This window comes from Emiliania huxleyi (assembly GCF_000372725.1).
Source record: "Emiliania huxleyi CCMP1516 unplaced genomic scaffold EMIHUscaffold_1, whole genome shotgun sequence".
NCBI classification, from domain to species: Eukaryota; Haptophyta; order Isochrysidales; family Noelaerhabdaceae; genus Emiliania; species Emiliania huxleyi.
The window spans coordinates 1310950-1329014 of record NW_005202428.1 but is presented as its reverse complement, the minus strand read 5'-3'; the positions used below and the strand labels follow the sequence as shown (position 1 = coordinate 1329014).

The 18065-nt window shown below is 65.4% G+C and overlaps 7 protein-coding genes across 7 annotated transcripts; 4 read left to right on the top strand and 3 right to left on the bottom strand.

Annotated features, from left to right (window-relative positions):
- Positions 1-1128: 1128 nt before the first annotated feature.
- EMIHUDRAFT_194251 (hypothetical protein) lies at positions 1129-2619 on the top strand (the record flags this gene model as incomplete). Its single annotated transcript, XM_005794126.1, has 3 exons — positions 1129-1321; positions 1508-1857; positions 2032-2619. 3 exons carry the CDS (start codon positions 1129-1131, stop codon positions 2617-2619), a joined length of 1131 nt encoding a protein of 376 aa, XP_005794183.1.
- A 757-nt stretch (positions 2620-3376) lies between these two features.
- On the top strand, positions 3377-4193 carry EMIHUDRAFT_431794 (hypothetical protein). The gene has a single exon (XM_005794125.1). It carries the CDS (start codon positions 3384-3386, stop codon positions 4014-4016), a length of 633 nt encoding a protein of 210 aa, XP_005794182.1. The 5' UTR covers positions 3377-3383; the 3' UTR covers positions 4017-4193.
- A 1099-nt stretch (positions 4194-5292) lies between these two features.
- Positions 5293-6658, top strand: EMIHUDRAFT_194249 (hypothetical protein; the record flags this gene model as incomplete). Its single annotated transcript, XM_005794124.1, has 5 exons — positions 5293-5402; positions 5512-6031; positions 6152-6267; positions 6342-6558; positions 6629-6658. The coding sequence occupies 5 exons, from the start codon at positions 5293-5295 to the stop codon at positions 6656-6658; spliced, it is 993 nt and encodes a 330-aa protein (XP_005794181.1).
- A 183-nt stretch (positions 6659-6841) lies between these two features.
- Positions 6842-8755, bottom strand: EMIHUDRAFT_194248 (hypothetical protein; the record flags this gene model as incomplete). Its single annotated transcript, XM_005794123.1, has 4 exons — positions 6842-7219; positions 7307-7813; positions 8009-8487; positions 8731-8755. The coding sequence occupies 4 exons, from the start codon at positions 8753-8755 to the stop codon at positions 6842-6844; spliced, it is 1389 nt and encodes a 462-aa protein (XP_005794180.1).
- Positions 8756-10406: 1651 nt separating this feature from the next.
- Positions 10407-11315, top strand: EMIHUDRAFT_420236 (hypothetical protein). Its single transcript, XM_005794122.1, has 2 exons — positions 10407-10591; positions 10669-11315. The coding sequence occupies exons 1-2, from the start codon at positions 10463-10465 to the stop codon at positions 11245-11247; spliced, it is 708 nt and encodes a 235-aa protein (XP_005794179.1). The 5' UTR covers positions 10407-10462; the 3' UTR covers positions 11248-11315.
- A 51-nt stretch (positions 11316-11366) lies between these two features.
- Positions 11367-12860, bottom strand: EMIHUDRAFT_94981 (hypothetical protein; the record flags this gene model as incomplete). The annotated part of the gene is made up of 1 exon (XM_005794121.1): positions 11367-12860. The coding sequence occupies one exon, from the start codon at positions 12858-12860 to the stop codon at positions 11367-11369; it is 1494 nt and encodes a 497-aa protein (XP_005794178.1).
- Positions 12861-13068: 208 nt separating this feature from the next.
- On the bottom strand, positions 13069-14581 carry hisC (histidinol phosphate aminotransferase; the record flags this gene model as incomplete). The annotated part of the gene is made up of 2 exons (XM_005794120.1): positions 13069-13534; positions 13634-14581. 2 exons carry the CDS (start codon positions 14579-14581, stop codon positions 13169-13171), a joined length of 1314 nt encoding a protein of 437 aa, XP_005794177.1. The 3' UTR covers positions 13069-13168.
- Positions 14582-18065: the final 3484 nt, after the last annotated feature.

The window sequence follows — 18065 nt, the reverse complement described above, 5'->3', positions numbered from 1 at the left end:
GGGCCACTTTGGCGCCGCTCTCGACTGGCGTGCGCACGGCCTTTGCAAACCTGCACGACCTCCTCTCGGTCCTGCCGTCGCTGAGGCTCGAGACGCACGGCGCGCGCCCGCGCCCGCACCGCTCGCGCCCGCCGCCCGCGCCTCCACTGACGCCACTTGCGCCCTGCCCGCGCCCCACCGACGCCCCGCAGGCTCGCGGCTGCTCGTCAGTGTCGACGAGCGGGGCGGCGAGGCGGAGCCGGCGCGCGGCGACCGGCCCAAGCGGCCGCGAGATGGCGCGCCCGGTCACCACAAGGGCTCGGGTGAGGAGCGCGGGCGGGAGCGGCGGGAGCACGGGCAGGAGGACCGGCATAAGCGCCATCGCCCCCCCGACGAGCGTGGCAGACCTCGCGACGCGCAGCGCCGCGAGAATGCGCGAGGGCGCGACGGGCGGCCGCGTGGGCCCAGGTGAGTCCCGCTACAGATTTCTTGTTGGAGCGGATGTCCCACAGTTTTCACGCCGCCAGAGGGCGGTCGGATTGCAGATTGGGGGGCAGGGGGAGAGTGGGAAGAAGATATGGGCCCGACCGGGGCGATCCCGGGGGTCCACCGGCTAGAGTGGGGTCTGGGGGGGGTCTCCGCTCTTCAACTTTGTTTCTGATCGTGGGCACAACACACTACAAAATACTCTCTGGACAACTCTTTTGGTTGTCTTCTGTGAGAGAGAGTGGCTGTGTAAAGAAAGAAAGAAAGAAAGAAAGAAAACAGACACGCCAAACGAGGGATGGGACGAGGACAGGGTCCCCACACCTGCACGAGCAGGATTTTGGAAGAACGCGATCAGGGGGACAGGTGGGGCTCTCCTGCTCCTGACAAGGGACACGACAGGCTCGCAGCGCGGTGCGCGGTGGACTCCCACATCCACTGGCGGTCTCATCTCAGTCTAGCGACCTGCCTCCAGCTTGTCGCTGGCAGTCTCTCCTACCACAGGCACACTGACACAGGGGTGGCAGGGGCGGCGGCACGAGTCTCCCACATACTATGCGGGCCTCACTAGAGGTGCGGCCTGTGCGTGTCCTCGCCCTTGAGGGGGGAGGGGAAGGGGCTGTGTGCCCCTGTGTAAATTCTTTTCTGTTGAGTGTCCTCAGCATGACGAAGCGTTCGCGCGAGCGAGAGGGCCATCTGTACGGGGGCCACGGCGATCGGTATCGCGACAGGTATCGCGATGAGCGGTATCGCAGCAGCAGTCGGCCCCGACACACTGGCTTTGATGGCGTCAGCCGTTCGCACTACGCCAATCGTGACGGCTACCGCTCCAACGGTGGCGGCGGCTGGGGCAGTAGTGTTGGCGACCGCGGCAGCGGCAGCAGTGGCGGCGGCGGCGGCGGCGGCGGCGGCGGCTGGGGCAGTAGTGGTGGTGGCCGCGGCGGCTGGGGCGATGGCGGCGGCGGTGGAGGCGGCGACCGCGGCAGTGGCGGAGGCGGCGGCCGCGGCAGTGGCGGCGGGAGTAGCGGCAGTCGCTGGGAAGAGCCACCGGCGGCAGCGCAGCAGCCCGATGGGTCGGACGACGGCTGCTACTCTCCGGGCGCGTCTGACGGGGAGGACCCCAACCCGTTCGAGACGCTCAAGCCTGCCCTTTGCAAGTATGTCGCCGCGAGTTCGCAGAGCCGGCAGCGACAGCAGCCGATCCTGTGCCCGCTCACAGCGCGAGGCCTCCCAAAGCTCGAGGAGTATCTGGGCAAGCGGTACCAGCCGATGGCCAAGGCACTCGGCTGGCCCGAGCACCCCTCGAACGCGCAGAGGTGCATGGAAGGGCACGCGCCTTGCAGATCCCAGCCGTGCAAAAACTGGGGCGCGCTCCAGCAGCACGCCGACAAGGTGGGCGGCGTGACGAACAAGCAGCAGCGCGTCTCGGACGCCGCCGCCGCCGCCGCCGACGACGACGACGACGACGACGACGACGACGACGACGACGACTTCTCCAAGCGCGCGCGGGACGGCCACATTATGCTGGCGCGCATCATGCGTGAGCGCCACGATGCGCCGGTGCAGCGGTTCGGCGCAAAGGTGGACGCGCATGCGTTCGACGCCACCGTTCCCTGGCCGCCGCTGCTGCATATCAGCGGCCTGCCGGGGGAGCTCAACTCGTCGAACCTGCTGCTGCAGAGCTTCGGGAAGCAAGGCGTCAAGGACGCGCACCCGATCTACCTGGGGCCCTTTACGGGGCGGGCCGTCCTCGTCTTCGAGAAGGACCACTCCGGCTGGGAGAGGGCGAAGGCTTTCCTCGATACGTGCGGCATGGACCGGGACGAGGTGGTGCGCCTGCGCGGGGAGGGCAAGACCGAGGAGGCGGCGGCGAAGGAGAAGGCGCTGATCAAGTCGGAGTGGGTGCAGGAGCACGTGTACAACGGGCGGTGGAAGAACGAGCAGTGGGCGAAGAAGAAGCTGTTCCGCACGGTGGTGGTCTTCCGGCGGAAGAACGAGCTCGAGCAGGAGGTGGCGGAGGCGAAGAGGATGCAGAGGGAGGAGCAGGCCCGGCTCCTGCTGCGCTCGGTGCAGGAGGCGGAGAAGGAGAGGAAGCTGCGCGAGGAGGAGGCGGCCAACGCGCAGCTGCTCAAGGACCAGTACGCCGAGCGGTGAGACCCACGCACCGCCGCCCGCGCGCACGCTCCCACTTCGACGCCACACGGGCTGCGCTCACGCCCCTCCGTGCTGGCTAGGGAGGCGATCGAGCGCAGGCGCGGGAGGCGATGGCGCGCGAGCTCGAGGCGGTGCGGGAGCAGCTGCGGCAGCAGAACGGCGCGCACGAGCGTCGCATGGAGCAGCTGCGGAGCGAGTTTGCCGCCGAGAAGGAGGGGGTGGAGCAGAGTCTGGCCGTGCAGCAGCAGCTGCTGGCCGAGAAGGCGCGGCTCAAAGAGAAGGAGGCAAAGGACTTGAAGCAGGAGCTCGACCTGCTGAGCGCGGGGATGGAGCAGAAGGAGCGCGCCCGCAAGGAGCAGATGCGGGCGATCGTGAAGGACGTGGCGGAGGGGTACACCAAGGAGAAGCAGGAGGCCATCGAGAAGGTGCGCGCGGAGGCGGCGAGGCAGCAGCGGGAGGACCGCGAGCGACAGAAGCAGATGGAGGCGGCATACGAGGACAAGGTGGCCACGCTCCAGAAGGAGAAGGAGCAGGAGTCGACGGAGTACCATGAGGAACAGCTGGAGACCTTCCAGAGGTATCGGCCGGTGGAGGACGTGACCACGCTCGTCGACGAGCTGCTGCTCAGAGACAAGACAAGTGAGCTCAAAGACACGACTGGCTGCTTCGTGGAGCAGATCAAAAGGCGCCACCAAACCAAGAATCTTGGCGCTCTCAATGTGCAATACATGCTAGACGAGCTTGGTCTGCCACAGGAGGCGCAGATGGAGGCGTTCTACTGGTTCGAAGCCGTTCGCGATAACAGCCGCGACCCGCCCGAGGGCATGCCCAGGTTCGAGTCCGTCTTCCTGCACAGCATGAAACACAACGGCAAGCTTGTTGTCAACGAGACGAGCGAGCTCGTCGTCAGCCTGCGCCAGCGGAGCCAGCAAGCCCGCACCCGCAAGAAGTGGACGACCAAGGTGGTGGACGACGTTCTCGAGTACCTCCGCTTCATCTGCGAGGAGTACGAGAACAGCAAACCTCCGGCGTTGGGGTTCGAGGTTGTGGTGTGGAATACGTGCGCGTCGTACGAGTGCCACACGCTCGGCAAGTGCACGGTGGGGACGCTCTTCAAGCGCGGCGCTTGGACCCTGCACAGGTCGAAGGGAGAGATGAATCCCGTGAACCGGCTCAAGCTGCTGCACACTCTTCAGGCCAAGGAGCGCGAGGCGGCGGCCAAGGCGGCCCAGAGGGCGCTCGACGGTGGCTTGTCGCCCGTGGCAGCCGAAGCCGCGGGCGAGGCCGCCGGCGAGGCCTTCATCGCCGGCAGCTCGCCCGAGGAGGCGGCGAACGCTGGTGAGGCTGCTGGCAAGGAGACTCAGGCCGCACTCGACGACGGCGAGGCGGCGGTCTAAGCCGCGAGGCGAGAGCTTTGCGTGAGGCGGGTGAGAGCGCGGCGCTGCGGGCGAGAGTCGTACAGTGGTACCGTGCCGATAGCGATAGGAGACGCACATGTCACGTTTGTCGTTTGTGAGTGAGACTGTGAGAGAGCGCGGCTGTATGAAGTCGCGATGTGGGTTCTGATATTTGTAGGCGGCCGCACTTTCCGCCCCTCAAATCTCAGTACTCAGACCTCCCGAGGCCTCCGTCAGATCGAAAACTCTCAATCTCTCACATCTGAATAATCTCACGAGACCTCAATCTCGCTCCCCCGGCAGCTCAAACCCATCCAACACAGGGATTTCACAGACAGGAAGGAGTGTGTTGCTAGCCGTCCCCCTGTTTGTTTGACCCTGGAATTCTTCATGGCGCGCGCCAGTCCCGAAAGAAAGAGGACTCGTCCGTGGTGTACCTGTGTTAGTGCCAGTGCACGCCAGTCCCGTGCCCAGTGTCGTATGTATGTATGTAGAAAGATGAACAACAGTCAGGCTCGGTGACTCTGACTGTCGTGGGAGGGAGTTTTGTTGTAAAATTCTTTTGTGAAATTCTTTTGCGCCAGTTCGCACCTATGTCGAGCCTGTCTGCTGTGAGAGAGAGTTGTTTTGTTAAAATTCTTTTGTGAGGCACCGTCCCCAGGAGCGGCAGGCGGCTGCGGCATCGCTGACAGCTCCGTCCGGCAAAGCTGACAGCTCCGTCCATAGTCTCAGTTCATCGCTGCGGTGCTGTGGCCTGTGCATGTCGGGCTACATCATCACTTGGAGTCTCTGGTCTCTGCCTGTGGCTGTGCCACACACGCGGTAAAGGAGTATATCTGTTTTCCAGGTATTTTCGGGTATTACCCGCACTGGACGCTGGAGATCGTCGTGGGTCACTGGTAGGCCTTCCTTATTGTTGTTCAGCTGGCCTAACGTTAGCTACTGTTGTTGGAGCCCAACTGTTGTTCTGTTGTTACTGTATTGACACTAGCAACACTGTTCAGCTCTTAACGTTTGACAGCTCTACGGGGAGAGATAGGAATTGTTTATATTGTTGGCAGAAGCGACAGGAGAGATAACGATCGCGCGAGGAAGAAGGGTGCGCTGTACTCGCGTGTGTCTACACGGCGCCGAGCAGCAAGAGACAGATTACTACTTTGAACTCAACCCGGAGGAGCGCCCGCCTCGACCTTGGGGCGTTCGGGCGGCTGATCCGCGCGCGGGCTGGGGGACCGGGGTGCCGGCGTGGATTTGGACTGAGGAGATCGACGACGGCATGGTCAATCCATCAGGCGGGCTCTACCCGGACGGCAAAATGACAGCCAAAGTGATCAACGACATGCACAAGTGCAAGGCCGCTGGGACACCCTGTTTCCTCACCGCAGGGTGCGCCCACCCCCCTCCCCCCCCACTCCTCCCGCCCGCTAGATTCCGCCGCCACGTCTGATCGCCCCTCACTGACCCCTCCCTCAACTTTGCCCCGACATCGTTGCAGGTACAATCGGCCTCACCTCCCCTTCAACGCGCCACTGAAGTACTGGGAGATGTACGACCTTGAATCGATCGAGTTGGCAGATAACCCATACCTCGCGGTCGACGCGCCAAAGCGTTCGCTCCACTACTTTGAGCTCAAGAACTACAACAACATCCCGCCTTACGGCTACCTCAACCCCCTGAACGACTCGATGGCGCGCACGCTGAGGCACGGCTACTACGCCAGCGTGTCGTACGTCGATGCCTTGATCGGCCGCCTCATCGACGAGCTCAAGTATCTAAACATGTACGAGGACACAATCATCACGCTCGCCAGCGACCACGGCTACCATTTGGGTGAGAAGGGGACGTGGTGCAAACACTCGGTCTACGAGGAGACGCTGCATGTACCGCTCATCATCAAAGCGCCGGGATACGCACCGTCGAGGGTGCCAGCCCTGGTGGAAAACATCGACATCTTCCCGACCGTGCTCGAGCTAAACGAGATCCCCTTCCCACGCCACCTCCAGGGCAAGAGCTTGGTCTCGCTCATGAAGGACCCCACCTCACACTTCAAGGCGCCCGGGAGCCCCGACCATGCCCCCCCCCCCCCCCCCTCTGAGAGCACCGCCTGAGACGCTCCTCTGCCCCCTCAAACACAGGACGCTATTTTCGCGCGCTATCTCGACGGCGACACCATTCGAGTTCAGCCAATGAACACGAGCACTCGCGTGGTTGAGGACTACCAGTACAGCGAGTACTGTGCGGAAGCTTGCTGGTGCCCCCACCTCCCATCCCCGACCCTCCGCCCACCCACCCAGCCCCTCAACGGTTGTCCGCCACTACGTTCAGGTCGATCGAGCGCTGCGGGCCTGCCTGCTCCTCAACGTCCAACGGCACCATCAACGAGATCACAACGACCATCGACAGCATACGACGGGCCGACAACGACAACATGTTTTATGACCACACGATCGACTGGGACGAGAATTACAACCGCGCACACTACCCGTTCCGGCCGAAAGAGGAGAACTCCTCCGAATATCGCAGCTATCCGCAGTACGCGGAGGTGCAGGAGGAGATGAGAGAGGCGCTTGCACGGCATAGAGTCGAGCGGCAGAGCGCTTGCTGCGCGCTAGGGGATTTATGCCCTGACTGTGGCGACTTAGGACGAGATCTAGACGGTGGCCCCGCGTTCATACCATAGCCTGCACATTTAATTCATAAGACATAAACGTGTATATTTATATTTTATTATTTTTTCAGCCGCGCGTCTATTCCAAGCTCGGATTGTAACTCACACAAAACACAATCACAAAACCGCTGCACATCTCTGCAACCTACGTCGTGTTTCAAGGCCGAACGCCGACGATTTCAAATGTCTGCGAGAGCGGCAGCACCGCCTCGGGACACACATACTGCTCGAGCACGAGCGAGACGCGCACGGCGTCGCTGCCGGTGGAGGGCAAATCACACCGCTCCACGCCGTGCTTGGCGTCGCCCCGGAAAGAAACCCAAATGTTTGCGGCGGGCGCTACGATCTCGGCGGGCGGAGGGACCGATGCTGGCCGGCCGGGCGGCTCTGGTGGCCACACCAGCAGCCGCCCTCCGCGCATGCCGGCCGGCACCGCAACGTAGAGCACGTCCACCTGGTGCGCGACGTACGAGTGCGACGCCGAGCAGATGGCGCCCGTGATATCGAGGTGGCGCTTGACGGCCAACTGCGCGTCCTCCCACCACGCACCGCCCCCTTCTTGGGGCGGCGCGGGCGGCGGCGCATCGGTTGAGGCGGCGGCGGCGGGGCGTACCACGAGGACGTTGAGCACAAACACGTTTGCGGCGGGCAGCGCCGCAGCGTCGACAAAGGGAAGCAGGCCCTGGAGCTGGGGATGGCTCCGGACCCGCGCGTCGAGGCCACGCCGGTTGAAGCGGACCACAAAGCCGCGCGTGCCCGCAAACGACTCGGAGAGCCGATTCGGCCGCATCAGCCAAGGGTGCGACTGCACGGCGGCGGCGAGCCCGCTGAAGGCGCTGTCCGCCAGCCCGCGTGGCCGCACCTCGACGAGCGGCTGGTCGGCGGGGCACGTCACTGTGTGCGGCACGCCCCGCAGGCGGCGAAGCTGGTAGTAGGCGTCGGCGGAGGTCGGCACGAGACGGACCGCGGCCTCGAACGCCGCCGCCGCCTCGGCGGCTCGCGACCTCGCTCCGGCACCACCGCCATACGCGTCGGCGCGGCGCAGCAGGTTTCCGAGGTTGAAGTACGCATCGTGGCCTTGCTTATCGTCCCTCGCCGCGCCGATCGCAGCGCGGTACGCCGCCTCGGCCTCTGCGGTGCGACCCAGCCGGCCAAGGCAGCCGGCGGCGGCGAAATGCGACTCGAACGTGGGCGCCGGGGCCCCGCCGCCGGCCGCCGCCGCGCCCGCCGCGCCGAGGAAGTGCGCGGCGGCCGCGCCGTCGTCGCCGAGCTTTTGCATCGCCAAGCCGAGGTTGAAGCGGGCGGCCGCGTCGGCGGGCGCGACTGCGATGAGCCGCTCGAGCGCCTCGGCCGCCTCGGCCAGCCTCCCGCGCTCCTGCAGCGCCGAGGCGAGCTTGCGGTGGCTCGCCACGTCCGCCGCGTCCGCGCGGCAGCACGCCGCCAGCAGCCCGAGCTCCGCCTCCTCCTGCGGCTCGCCTGCAGCGAGGTACGAGGCGAGCAGCTCGGCACGGCACGCCGCCGACGAGGCGTCGCACTGCAGCGCCGCCTCAAAGGAGGCGGCCGCCTCTGCGTGCCGGCCCGCAGCAGCACGCAACCTGCCGAGGAAGAAGTGCGCGTCGTGGGACGGCTCGATGCGCAGCGCACGCTCGTACGTCGCCTCCGCGGCGGCGGCGTCGCCGTCCAGGTGATACTGCACGTTGGCCAGCTTGAGCACGGGCAGCGAGGATGCAGGGTCGAGCCGGGAGGCCTCCTCGAGCAGGCGTGAGGCGCCAGTGGCGTCTCCGGCGCGGGCCGCCTCGAGGCCTTCCCTCAGCCGAGCCTGCGCGGGAGCTGCAGCGCCGCCGACGTCGAGGCTGGCGGCGGCGGCGGCGACTGCGGCGATGCACAGGACGATTCGCGCTGGCATTGGACAACCGCAGTGTGGTACCGGGACCAGCGCTCGACAGCCTGCGGGGTGCAGGCTGGACCCCGTTGGGCCACGGTGACTAGGGAAGGGAAGCAGCTGGGTACAGCTGGCGAGAACTGCACGCCTGCTATTCACAGCACAAGCCCTCGCCGGGAGCTCGAGCATGCGCAGAGAAAAGCGGACACCCCGGTGTGGGGTTTATCTTCTCTCGGGTTTCTGGGGACTCTTGACAGAGGTGTGCTAGTCACTATAGTCGGACGGTTCCGACATGTCCGGCGGGCAGTTCGATCATAGCTGGACTGCAGAAAGCTAGTCGGTTTTCTTCTACCCTTATAAGTCTCTCGTGTCGGCGCCGACGCTCTTGGTTTAACCGTAGAACGTCCCAGCTGCAGTCGGCCTCCGTCCACAATCGTCGGCCCGCAGCGACCCGCAGCGATGGATGCCGCCGCCCCCCCCGGCCCCTGCGGCTGACGCGCCGATGCACGACCGGCCTCCGTCGGATGGCTCTCCGGCCTCTCCGGCCGCTGACGCGGCCGCCCATGCTGCTGCCGATCCGGTCCCTCTCACGCTCAGCGATATCCGCACAAGCTACGACAACTTCGAGGTCGCCGGCTTTGGCCAGGTGCAGAAACCAACCTGCTTGCCTCCATGTTCACGCTTCGCGCCCCTTCCCCCCCTCTGACGCCGCCGTATGACCGTAGGTGAGGGGCACGACTACCCGCCTGGAAGGCGCTCTCATCAGCAAGTCACCCAGGCACCAACTCCTGGGCGTTTACGCTTGACTACGAAACCATGCAGTGGATGCAGCTCGATCAAAACGGCGACGCCAACAGCTGGTCCCTGGGCGAGTTCCTCGCCCAGGATGAGGTGCGAGTCATGATGCTCGACCCAGCGTGCACCAAGTCGCTCACATTCCGTGAGTTCGTCAACGGGCCGAACACACTCTCCAAGTCGACTGCGATCTCGAACTCCGACAACTGGACCGGTGCACCGTATGCGTAGGACGATGGCTCCCTCGACGACATCCCTTCATCGACGGACGCCTTCACCGCCGCCGGCCCTGGGCCATCCAGCGCGGCCTCCGACGGCCTGCACGTGATCGAGCGGGTACAGAAACGGTGGCTGCCGCAGCTCACACCCTAATCGATCTGCCTTAGGCACGGAGCCAACGGAGCCATCGCGCATGCCCGCATCGCGTGCGGCTCCGAGGTCTCCCGCCGAGACCGGCTCGGCGCGGCGCGTGGCCGCACGCCGCCGTTGAAAAGGCGAGATAGGACCGAGGGGAGAGCGCCGGCCACATCGAGCGAGCGCTGACGTGTAAGTAAGGTGTCTGTGCTGCTCCGGTGTGTGTGGGATTCTGCCCCCCCCCCCATCTGTGCGGCGAGTTGTTTGCGGCGCGATGCCCGATCGTGCGCGATAGCCTCCATTGTGCGTGGTGTGTCGGTTGTCGGGGTCGTCCGGAGCGTGTGGCGGCGCCGTTGCATGCAGCGACTGCTCCACGTGCCACGACTGCTTTGACTGACGTGACTGACTGATGAGTGCCACGAACTGCTTTGACTGACGTGACTGACTGATGAGTGCCACGAACTGCTTTGACTGACGTGACTGACTGATGAGTGCCACGAACTGCTTTGACTGACGTGACTGACTGATGAGACATGAGTGCTGATGGATGATCTCCGACAACCCAAAACCAAAATGCAAATGAGTGGCCCACTTTGGCGTGCAGATCCTGCGTCTCTCACTGCCCGAACAACAGAGACGGGTACCGCCGCAGGGCCCACACTAGTTTCTCCATAACTGGTGCTGCGTCCCGTCCCCGAGTGCTGCCGCACAACCAACGCATCTCTCGTGCTGCTCCTCGCCGACGCCATGATCCACAACGTCGACCAGAAGACGCCGGTGGTGCGGCTGACGCACCCGAACCTGCGCAATGGGGGCTCGCTCGAGGTGGCGCAGCACGCTGCTGGCTCGGCGGGCTTCCGGCCCGACACCTCTTCGGTGTGCACCACCACCGCGCGTGCTAGTGATCTCTCGACAACCACCCCTCCTATCCGGCCGCTTGCTTGCGTGTGCAGGTCCTGTGGGCTTGTGGCAGACACCTGGCCAGCCACCTCTGCGAGGCGCCCGAGCTCATCCAGGGCAAGCGCTGCATTGAGCTAGGCGCAGGAATCGGCCTCACTGGCATCGCTGCAGCGGCGCTCGGCGCGTCCGAGGTCGTGCTGACTGACGTGCCGGCCGCGATGTCGCTTCTGCGCGCCAACGCCGCTGCCGCCAGTGCCTCGCACGAGGGGTGTCGCCTGATCGCACAGGAGCTGCTCTGGGGAGAGCAGGCGCACATCGAGCAGGCGCTCAGCCGCGGCGCGTACGAGGTGGTGCTCGGCGCCGACATTCTCTACTTTCAGAGCAAAGAGGACGTGGTGAAGCTCGTGGCGACGATGGACGGGCTGCTGGCCGCGGGCGGCGCGGTGCTGTTGGCGTATGAGTGGCGCGAGGACTGGGAGACGACGGACGCCTTCCACTGCGAGTGCGCCGCGCGCGGGCTGCACTCGGAGCAGCGGCCACTGCGGGGCCCCCTGGGGGAGGTCGACGAGGACGAGGCGGTGCTACTCTTCGTCAGCCGGGGCGGCTCGGACGCCACCGCCGCCATTTTTTGAAACCACAAGTCGTGCATTCTTTGTGTGTTTGACACATATGACCCAAACGTATACGCAGTACATGTGATACCTCACTCTCTTGGCTCTTGCCGTACTTTCCGCTCTCACACCTCCGAGCTCTAGAGGAAGGGCCTCGGCGGTGGCGGCGGCGGCGGCGAGCGATGTGAAGGCTCCCTGCCGCGGCGGAAGCGCATCAGGGGCGAGCCAGCGACCACGGCACTCCTCGACGGCGCCGTCTCGTCCCCTGACACGGCAGACTGCATCTCGCGCGGCGAGGGCGTCTGCGCCGCGCAAGCGCCAGATGCGCGCGGCGGCAAGGCGGGCCGCGCCTCTAGCTGCGAGGCCAGCTCGCGAAGCTGGGCGGTGAGGGCGCCTTCGAGTCGCCTGAGCCGCACCTCCAGCTGGCTGAAGTCTGCGGCCGTTGCCCCCTCCTCCTCTATTTGCTTGAGGTACCGATCGCGCGCATGCGCCTCCGTCAAGTCGACCGAGCGAGCGACAGAGGTGGACGCCTCCTTCCGCACATTCTTGACGGCTCGCACGGTCGCCAGCTGCCGCCGCGTGTTTTGCCGCAGCAGCTTTCGGCTCGCCTCCAAACGCCCGAGTGTCCCCTGCCTCTGAAGTGGCCTCGGCGCGCCGTTCCCATTGGCCGCCTCGTTGTCATCGGCCAGGTCGAAACAGACCTTCTTGGGCGGGCTGGCGAGCGGCTTCTCGAGATCCTGCACAGGCTCGATGCCGACGCGGGTCTGCTTGATGCCGAGGACTCCCGCGTTTGGCCGCCGCCCCGCCCTGCGACAGTACGCGCCGAGCGAGGCGACGCCTTGCCACATGAGGTCCCAGAGCATGTACGGCATGTTGAAGGGAATGGGCACGACGTACTGCACGAGGTAACCCTTCAGCTTGAGCACGCGGTTCATCAAGAAGTGCTCCGTCGACTTCGCCTTGACGAGGGCGGCCGACACTGTCGAGTTTGCTCTCACCTTTCGATAGCTGACGGTGCGCTCTCCGGCGCCCGGTCCGTGGAGCTTGTCCTTGCCCGTTACGCACCGAAATGGCGCGATCCCGATGCAAGGCGTCAACTCTCCTCGGGCAGAGGAGTTTTCGGCGATCGCTGCGCCCGCCAGAGCCATCACCCCGCTGTCGGTACCGCCCGTTATGACCCATGCGTTGGTCGAGCGCGCAGACTCGGCGAGCCCTCGCTTGAAGAGAAGCTCGAGGTGCGGCTCGAGAGCCATGTCCTGGGCAGACCCTGTGACTGACAGCAGCACCGACGGAGGCCGCAGCCTCCAGTTGGCTTTGAGGAGCTCCGCGACAAGGTTGAGCTCCGTGTCAGCCGCGAGGCAGGCGAAGCTGGCCTCGCTGCTGACGATCTCAGCGTCCACGTTCTTCCCCAAGACACGCACCGTTCCCCAGGAGGCATGCCCACCATCCGCCATTTTCAGCCCCAGCCTCTTAATGTATGCGTCGCGCACGAGAGTGTCTGCCTGTGAGTCGTCTGCGTGTGGCAGCCGAGTCGTCGTCTCGTCAGCTCCGGGCGGCTGCCACATGAGCGAGGCGAGGCCTTGACGGCTGAAGAACGAGCGCCGTGTCTCATTTAGCTCCGGGTCCGACGCCATTCCCTGCCTGCATACGGTACATGAACGCGGCCGACGTTACGACCAAGATGCAAGAAGTCCAAAGATCGCGCGGATATTTTTTTCGCGGCAAGACGTAAGTAGCAACTCTAGCCCGTAGCCCGATACCGATCATCCGGCTCGCTGGGTGCGCTTCTCAGCTCCCTGGCCCTGGATGTGAGGTTAATGACTGCACTCCAAGTGTGCTCCAAAGTGCAACGGTATTTATGAAAGTTACATAAGAACTCGGCGTGCGACCGTATTGCGCTGTCCCGTACGGCTTTAACAGCAGCATCGCGTACTCCTCTCGATCACGCTGGCTCGGCGACCGCACGCCGCAGCGCCGCCAGCATCCTCTCGTTCTCCTCCTCGGTGCCGATGGTCACGCGCATGCAGCCGTCGCAATGCAGCATGCCGCCGCGGTACCGCACCACCACGCCGTGCCGCTCGGCGAGCGCGTCGCACACCGCGCGGCAGTTGGCGACGCGCACGAGCAGAAAGTTGGCGTCCGAGGGCGAGACCCGCCGCACGGCGCTGGCGAACTCTGGGGCGGAGAGCGCTGCGGCGACGCGATCTCTCTCGGCGAGGACGCGGTCCCGCTGCGCCCGCACGGCGGGGGCCGCCCGGATGGCGCGCAGAGCCGCCTGCTCTGCCAGCGTGGACAGGTTGAACGGCGCCTGTGGGCGTCGCGGGACAGGTCATGGTCATGTCACGTGCGTTATGGACGTGTCCGCTCGGCGGCCGTGCGGCCGGGCGAGGAGCGTAGTCGCCTTGACGCGGTCGAGGGCGGAGACGAGCGGCTCGGGCGCAACGGCGACGCCCACCCGCGCGCCCGCCAGCCCCCACGCCTTGGAGAAGGTTTGCGAGACGACGAGGTTCGGCGTGCGGCCGACGAGCGGGACGCACGACGCGGCGGCCTCGTCGGGCGCAAAGTCGACGTAGGCCTCGTCGACGACGACGAGCGACCCTGCCGCCGCGGGGAGGAGGAGGGCGGGCTCTGGCACGGCTGCGATGGACAGAGCGCGGCGGCGGAGAGAGGATGAGGCGGTGGCGGAGGGCGGCGGCAGCAAAGGCTGGCGGCAGCGGAGCGAGCCTGTGGCGGCCGCCGCGATGGCCTCGATGTCGGCGCGCCGGAGAAGCCGCCCTGTCGGGTTGCCCGGCGAGCACAGGAAGACGAGCTTCACCCGCGGCGTGAGCGACTGCAGAATCGCGCCAACTCGCAGCTGGTAGTCGTCGGCGGAGAGCGGGACGTCGACCGTGGAGACGTCGTTGACGCTCGCAAAGATCTGGTACATTGCGTATGTCGGCGAGCAGACCAGGATCGAGTCGCGGCCGGGCTCGCACGTCACCCGGATCAGGAGGTCAATGATCTCGTCTGAGCCGCAGCCCACCACAACCTGCGACGGCGCACATCCTCGAAGGCCTGCGATGGCCGCCTTGAGCCTCGCCTGTCGCGGGTCGGGGTAGCGGTGCAGCGCCGCGTCCAGCGCCTCGACGGTTGACCCGTGCGGGTTCTCGTTGGCGTCGAGCAGCACAGGCGCCTCGGCGAGGCCAAAGCGAGGCGGGAAGGTGTAGGGCGCGAGCCGGAGGACGCACGGACGCACCAGCCGCTGGAGATCGAAGCGAGCGGGCAGCCGCCGCCGCCGCCGCGCGAGGAGCACGGCGAGCGCGAGCGAGGCAACAACAAGCGACGCGGCGAACGCCGTGTCACGCTGCTGTGACATGTCGACAGGCTGAGCAGAGGCTGAGCAGCGGTCGGCCCGGTAGAGCGATTCAAGCTACGCCATGTATCGGAGTTATGGGACACTTACAGCTGTGAACGTGAAGAGAGTGGTACCAGAACTGTGGGTCGTTGCGGCACGCATGGGGGGCCTCCCGGACGTATGATCCTAGCCCAATACGTCCCACGGAGCACATTTCGATTTTTGACAGAATTAAATGCACTGCCCCCGCACGGTACTAATAGTCGTAGTTTTGGCACCGCTGCCCTTCACGGCACCACACCGCCGCTTGACAGCCCGGGATTAGCCTAGCAGCGAGTGGGCATCGCCTGCCGGTCGGCTGGGCACGAGCCAAGCACTTGGGCGGCCGTCAACCGAGTCCGAGCGGCGCCTGAGGCGGGTGCCACGGCGTCTGCACGAAGGCGTGGCGGGGTGAGGAGCCAGGAGTGGTGAACACCTCCCCGTCGGGCGCGCGGCGCGCCGGATGGTCCGCCGAGGCCGCCGCCGCCCCGGCGGCGGCGATGGGGGCGGCGGGGCCGACCCGGCCGGCGTTTGTCGGCTCCACCTACAGAAGAGCAGTCTCTGTGGGTCGACGATACTAACTCGGTAGTAACGCGGAGCGGTGCTGTGCGGCGCCGAGTCGTGCGCGAGGCGACCTCCTGAGGCTACCTGAGCTGGCAATGGATGCCACCAGGACGCACGGCTAGCAGGAGCCAGTCAGGCATGCCCTGCTGTGGAGCAGAGCCAGCTGGCGCACCGGCGATACTAACTCAGCGCGCCGCGAGAGGCGAATCTGGGCGACTTTGGAGGCGCAGTTCTCGAGCTTGCCGTCGACGATTGATGTCGGGTAAATTGTCACTGCCGTCGGGGAAGGTATTCTCTCAGCAGGCCGAGCGCCGTGGCCTGGCTCGGCTCGCTGCGAACGCCGCGAATTTATCAGTGCCAAAACTCAAAAAAAATGGTAGTAACGAAGACTACGATACATGGGGTACCGCTACCGTTCACATAAACGCACAACTCCGGACCCAAGACGCACAAGCACAGACAGTCGAGAAGGGGGAGAGACAGCAACGACAGTCAGAAGTCAGCGCTGGGTCCCAGGAAGGCGAATGCGATGACCGTTCACAGCCTTGTTATTGAGAAGAAAATACCTCCTATGGCGCTGTGCGCTGGTCTGTGAGAGGTTGAGGTGCGAGCCCTGGAGGCCCTGGGAATTCACAGCCTTGTTATTGACAAGAAAATACGTAGTATGGCGCTATGCGCTGGTCTGTGAGAGGTTGAGGTGCGAGCCCTGGAGGCCCTGGGGATGGGGTGAGACTACCCGCGGGCCTAGAAGGCCCGCGCGCAGGGGGGTGGGACATTGAGACCGGTCATGAATGAGTGCGCGACACGCATGTTGCGAGCAGCGTTGTTGATGTTTTGCGCGTCGCCACAGACGGCGGCGCGCGAGAGCTGTTGCGAGTGGTGCTGGGCGAAGCCCCGGGCGCTGCCGGAGGCTGTGCCGTAGTCGGTGCGGTCGACGGCGCTCGGGCTGCCGACATCTGTGATCTGTAAGCAGTAAGGGTCCGCCCGCAGGCGCATTTTGTATACCGAGGCGGTGCCCGGTGCCGAACCTGTCGGACCTTTAAGACAGCATTGTAGATCCCTGGGCGAGGGTGGTGGCGTCCCCGTCGGGAGGGGCTGTCTGGGGGGGTGCCCTCCCACCAATGAGGCGTGTGGGGCGGTGCACGCTGGGGCTCGGCCCCAAGTGCGCTGGCCTCGCGTCTCGAGGGGAGGGCGGCTCGTAACTGAGGTCCGCCGTCAGAGACAGTCGTCCTCCCCTCAACCCGAGCCGACGAGAGTGGGCGGGCAGTCCCCGTGGCTGCAGTCGCGCTTCCGAGCCGACTCCGCCCCTCTCTCCACCCGGCCATTCCAACGGCCAGGCTGCTCGCTTAAGGCTGATTGGCTAGACGAGCGGCCTACCTCCAACGGGGAAGTCTGACGAGCGGGGGAGCTCTGATCGCCGTACTCACCGGGACGCTGGTGAGGTGACGGTGGGAGGGCACCCCCCCAGACAGCCCCTCCCGACGGGGACGCCACCACCCTCGCCCAGGGATCTACAATGCTGTCTTAAGGTCCGACAGGTTCGGCACAGGGCACCGCCTCGGTATACAAAATGCGCCTGCGGGCGGACCCTTACAAATCACAGATCACCTCTTTGGCGAAGTTGAACACACAAAAACACAACGGCCCCAAGACGCACAAGCTACCGTTCACAGCCTTGTTATGAGAAGAAAATACGGGGAAAGCGCTATGCGCTGGTCCGTGGAGGCACAAGTGTTCGAAGAGAGAGTGGACCTGAGGCTGAGCAACGATATGTGACTGGGGGCGGCAAATGTGATCGCAGTGGGCGTCAGAAGAGTCGTCCTTTGCGCGAGGGGAGCCCAGATTCTTTTTCCTTCGCGGCAACGCGATGGCGGCAAGGCCTCTTCTGCGCGCCCGCCCTCGCCACGCCGAAGACCAACCGACGTCGGACCGCGGTGAGACCGCGCCGCCCCCCGCGCCCGCCCGCGCCCGCAGCGTGAACACATACGCGCGTCCCTCGCCGCACGGAAACATACGCGCCAGCCGCGCAGCAGCCTCACATGCAGCGCCGACCGCATGCTCGCGCCCTGGGCCGCCGACGACCCGGTCGGGCGGGCTGCGCGGCCGCCGTACACCATCAGGCAGGCGCGCGACCACCCGCAGCACGCCGCAGCCCACCGCGCAGCCCTGCCAGCCAAGCCTGCGCCTCCCAGCTGCACAAACAGGGCGCAAAACAGAGCACAGCGCACAGCACACACCGGCGGCGCGCGCGCAGCACACACAGACGCGCGCGCGACCGCAGCACGCACACGTACACAGCACGCGCGCGTCGCACGCCAGCGCAGCGCCGCACACAGAGCACACTTGCCCACATCAGCAGCAGCCAGCCTGCCACAATCCTCATCTCACACACGCGCGCACACACTCCCCCCTACCGGCGCACGCATTGGGCGTCGCCGAGAGCTCCCAAAGCTGACTTGTGTGGCTGCTTGTGCTGCCTGCGCATGAGCAGGCAGCACAAGCCCCCCTCAGGCCCCAACCTGCACGAGAGAGGTCGCAGCCTTGCTCGCGGCGCCGCGTCGCGCTCTGTGGCTTGAAAAGCGAGAAGTCGGCGATCGGATCTCGGCCTGCCTGTGAGTACACGGGGCCAGACCGGCACGGCGAGGGCCAAGGACTGCGGCGCTCCATCAAGCGTGACGATCTTTCCTCGGCTGTCAAGAGGGGCGAAAGCTTGGAGAAGGACCTCGTAATGGCGCGGCGCGTTTGCGTCGCTCGGAGCAAAAGACTTCCCCGTGGGCAGGACGCCTGAGTGAGTACGCAACCTCACACAAAACGGCGGCTGACGCGCCGACCGTCTCGGGCCACCGCGGCTCGAGTTTCAAATCGCGTTGCCACCCACAATGCAAACAACCATTTCCAAGTT

Excerpts from the sequence above, each read along its gene's own strand:
- EMIHUDRAFT_431794 (XM_005794125.1), top strand. The coding sequence starts at position 3,384 with ATGGAGGCGTTCTACTGGTTCGAAGCCGTTCGCGATAACAGCCGCGAC.
- EMIHUDRAFT_420236 (XM_005794122.1), top strand. The coding sequence starts at position 10,463 with ATGATCCACAACGTCGACCAGAAGACGCCGGTGGTGCGGCTGACGCAC. Across the intron at positions 10,592-10,668 it reads TCCGGCCCGACACCTCTTCG|GTCCTGTGGGCTTGTGGCAG; the intron begins GTGTGCACCACC and ends TTGCGTGTGCAG.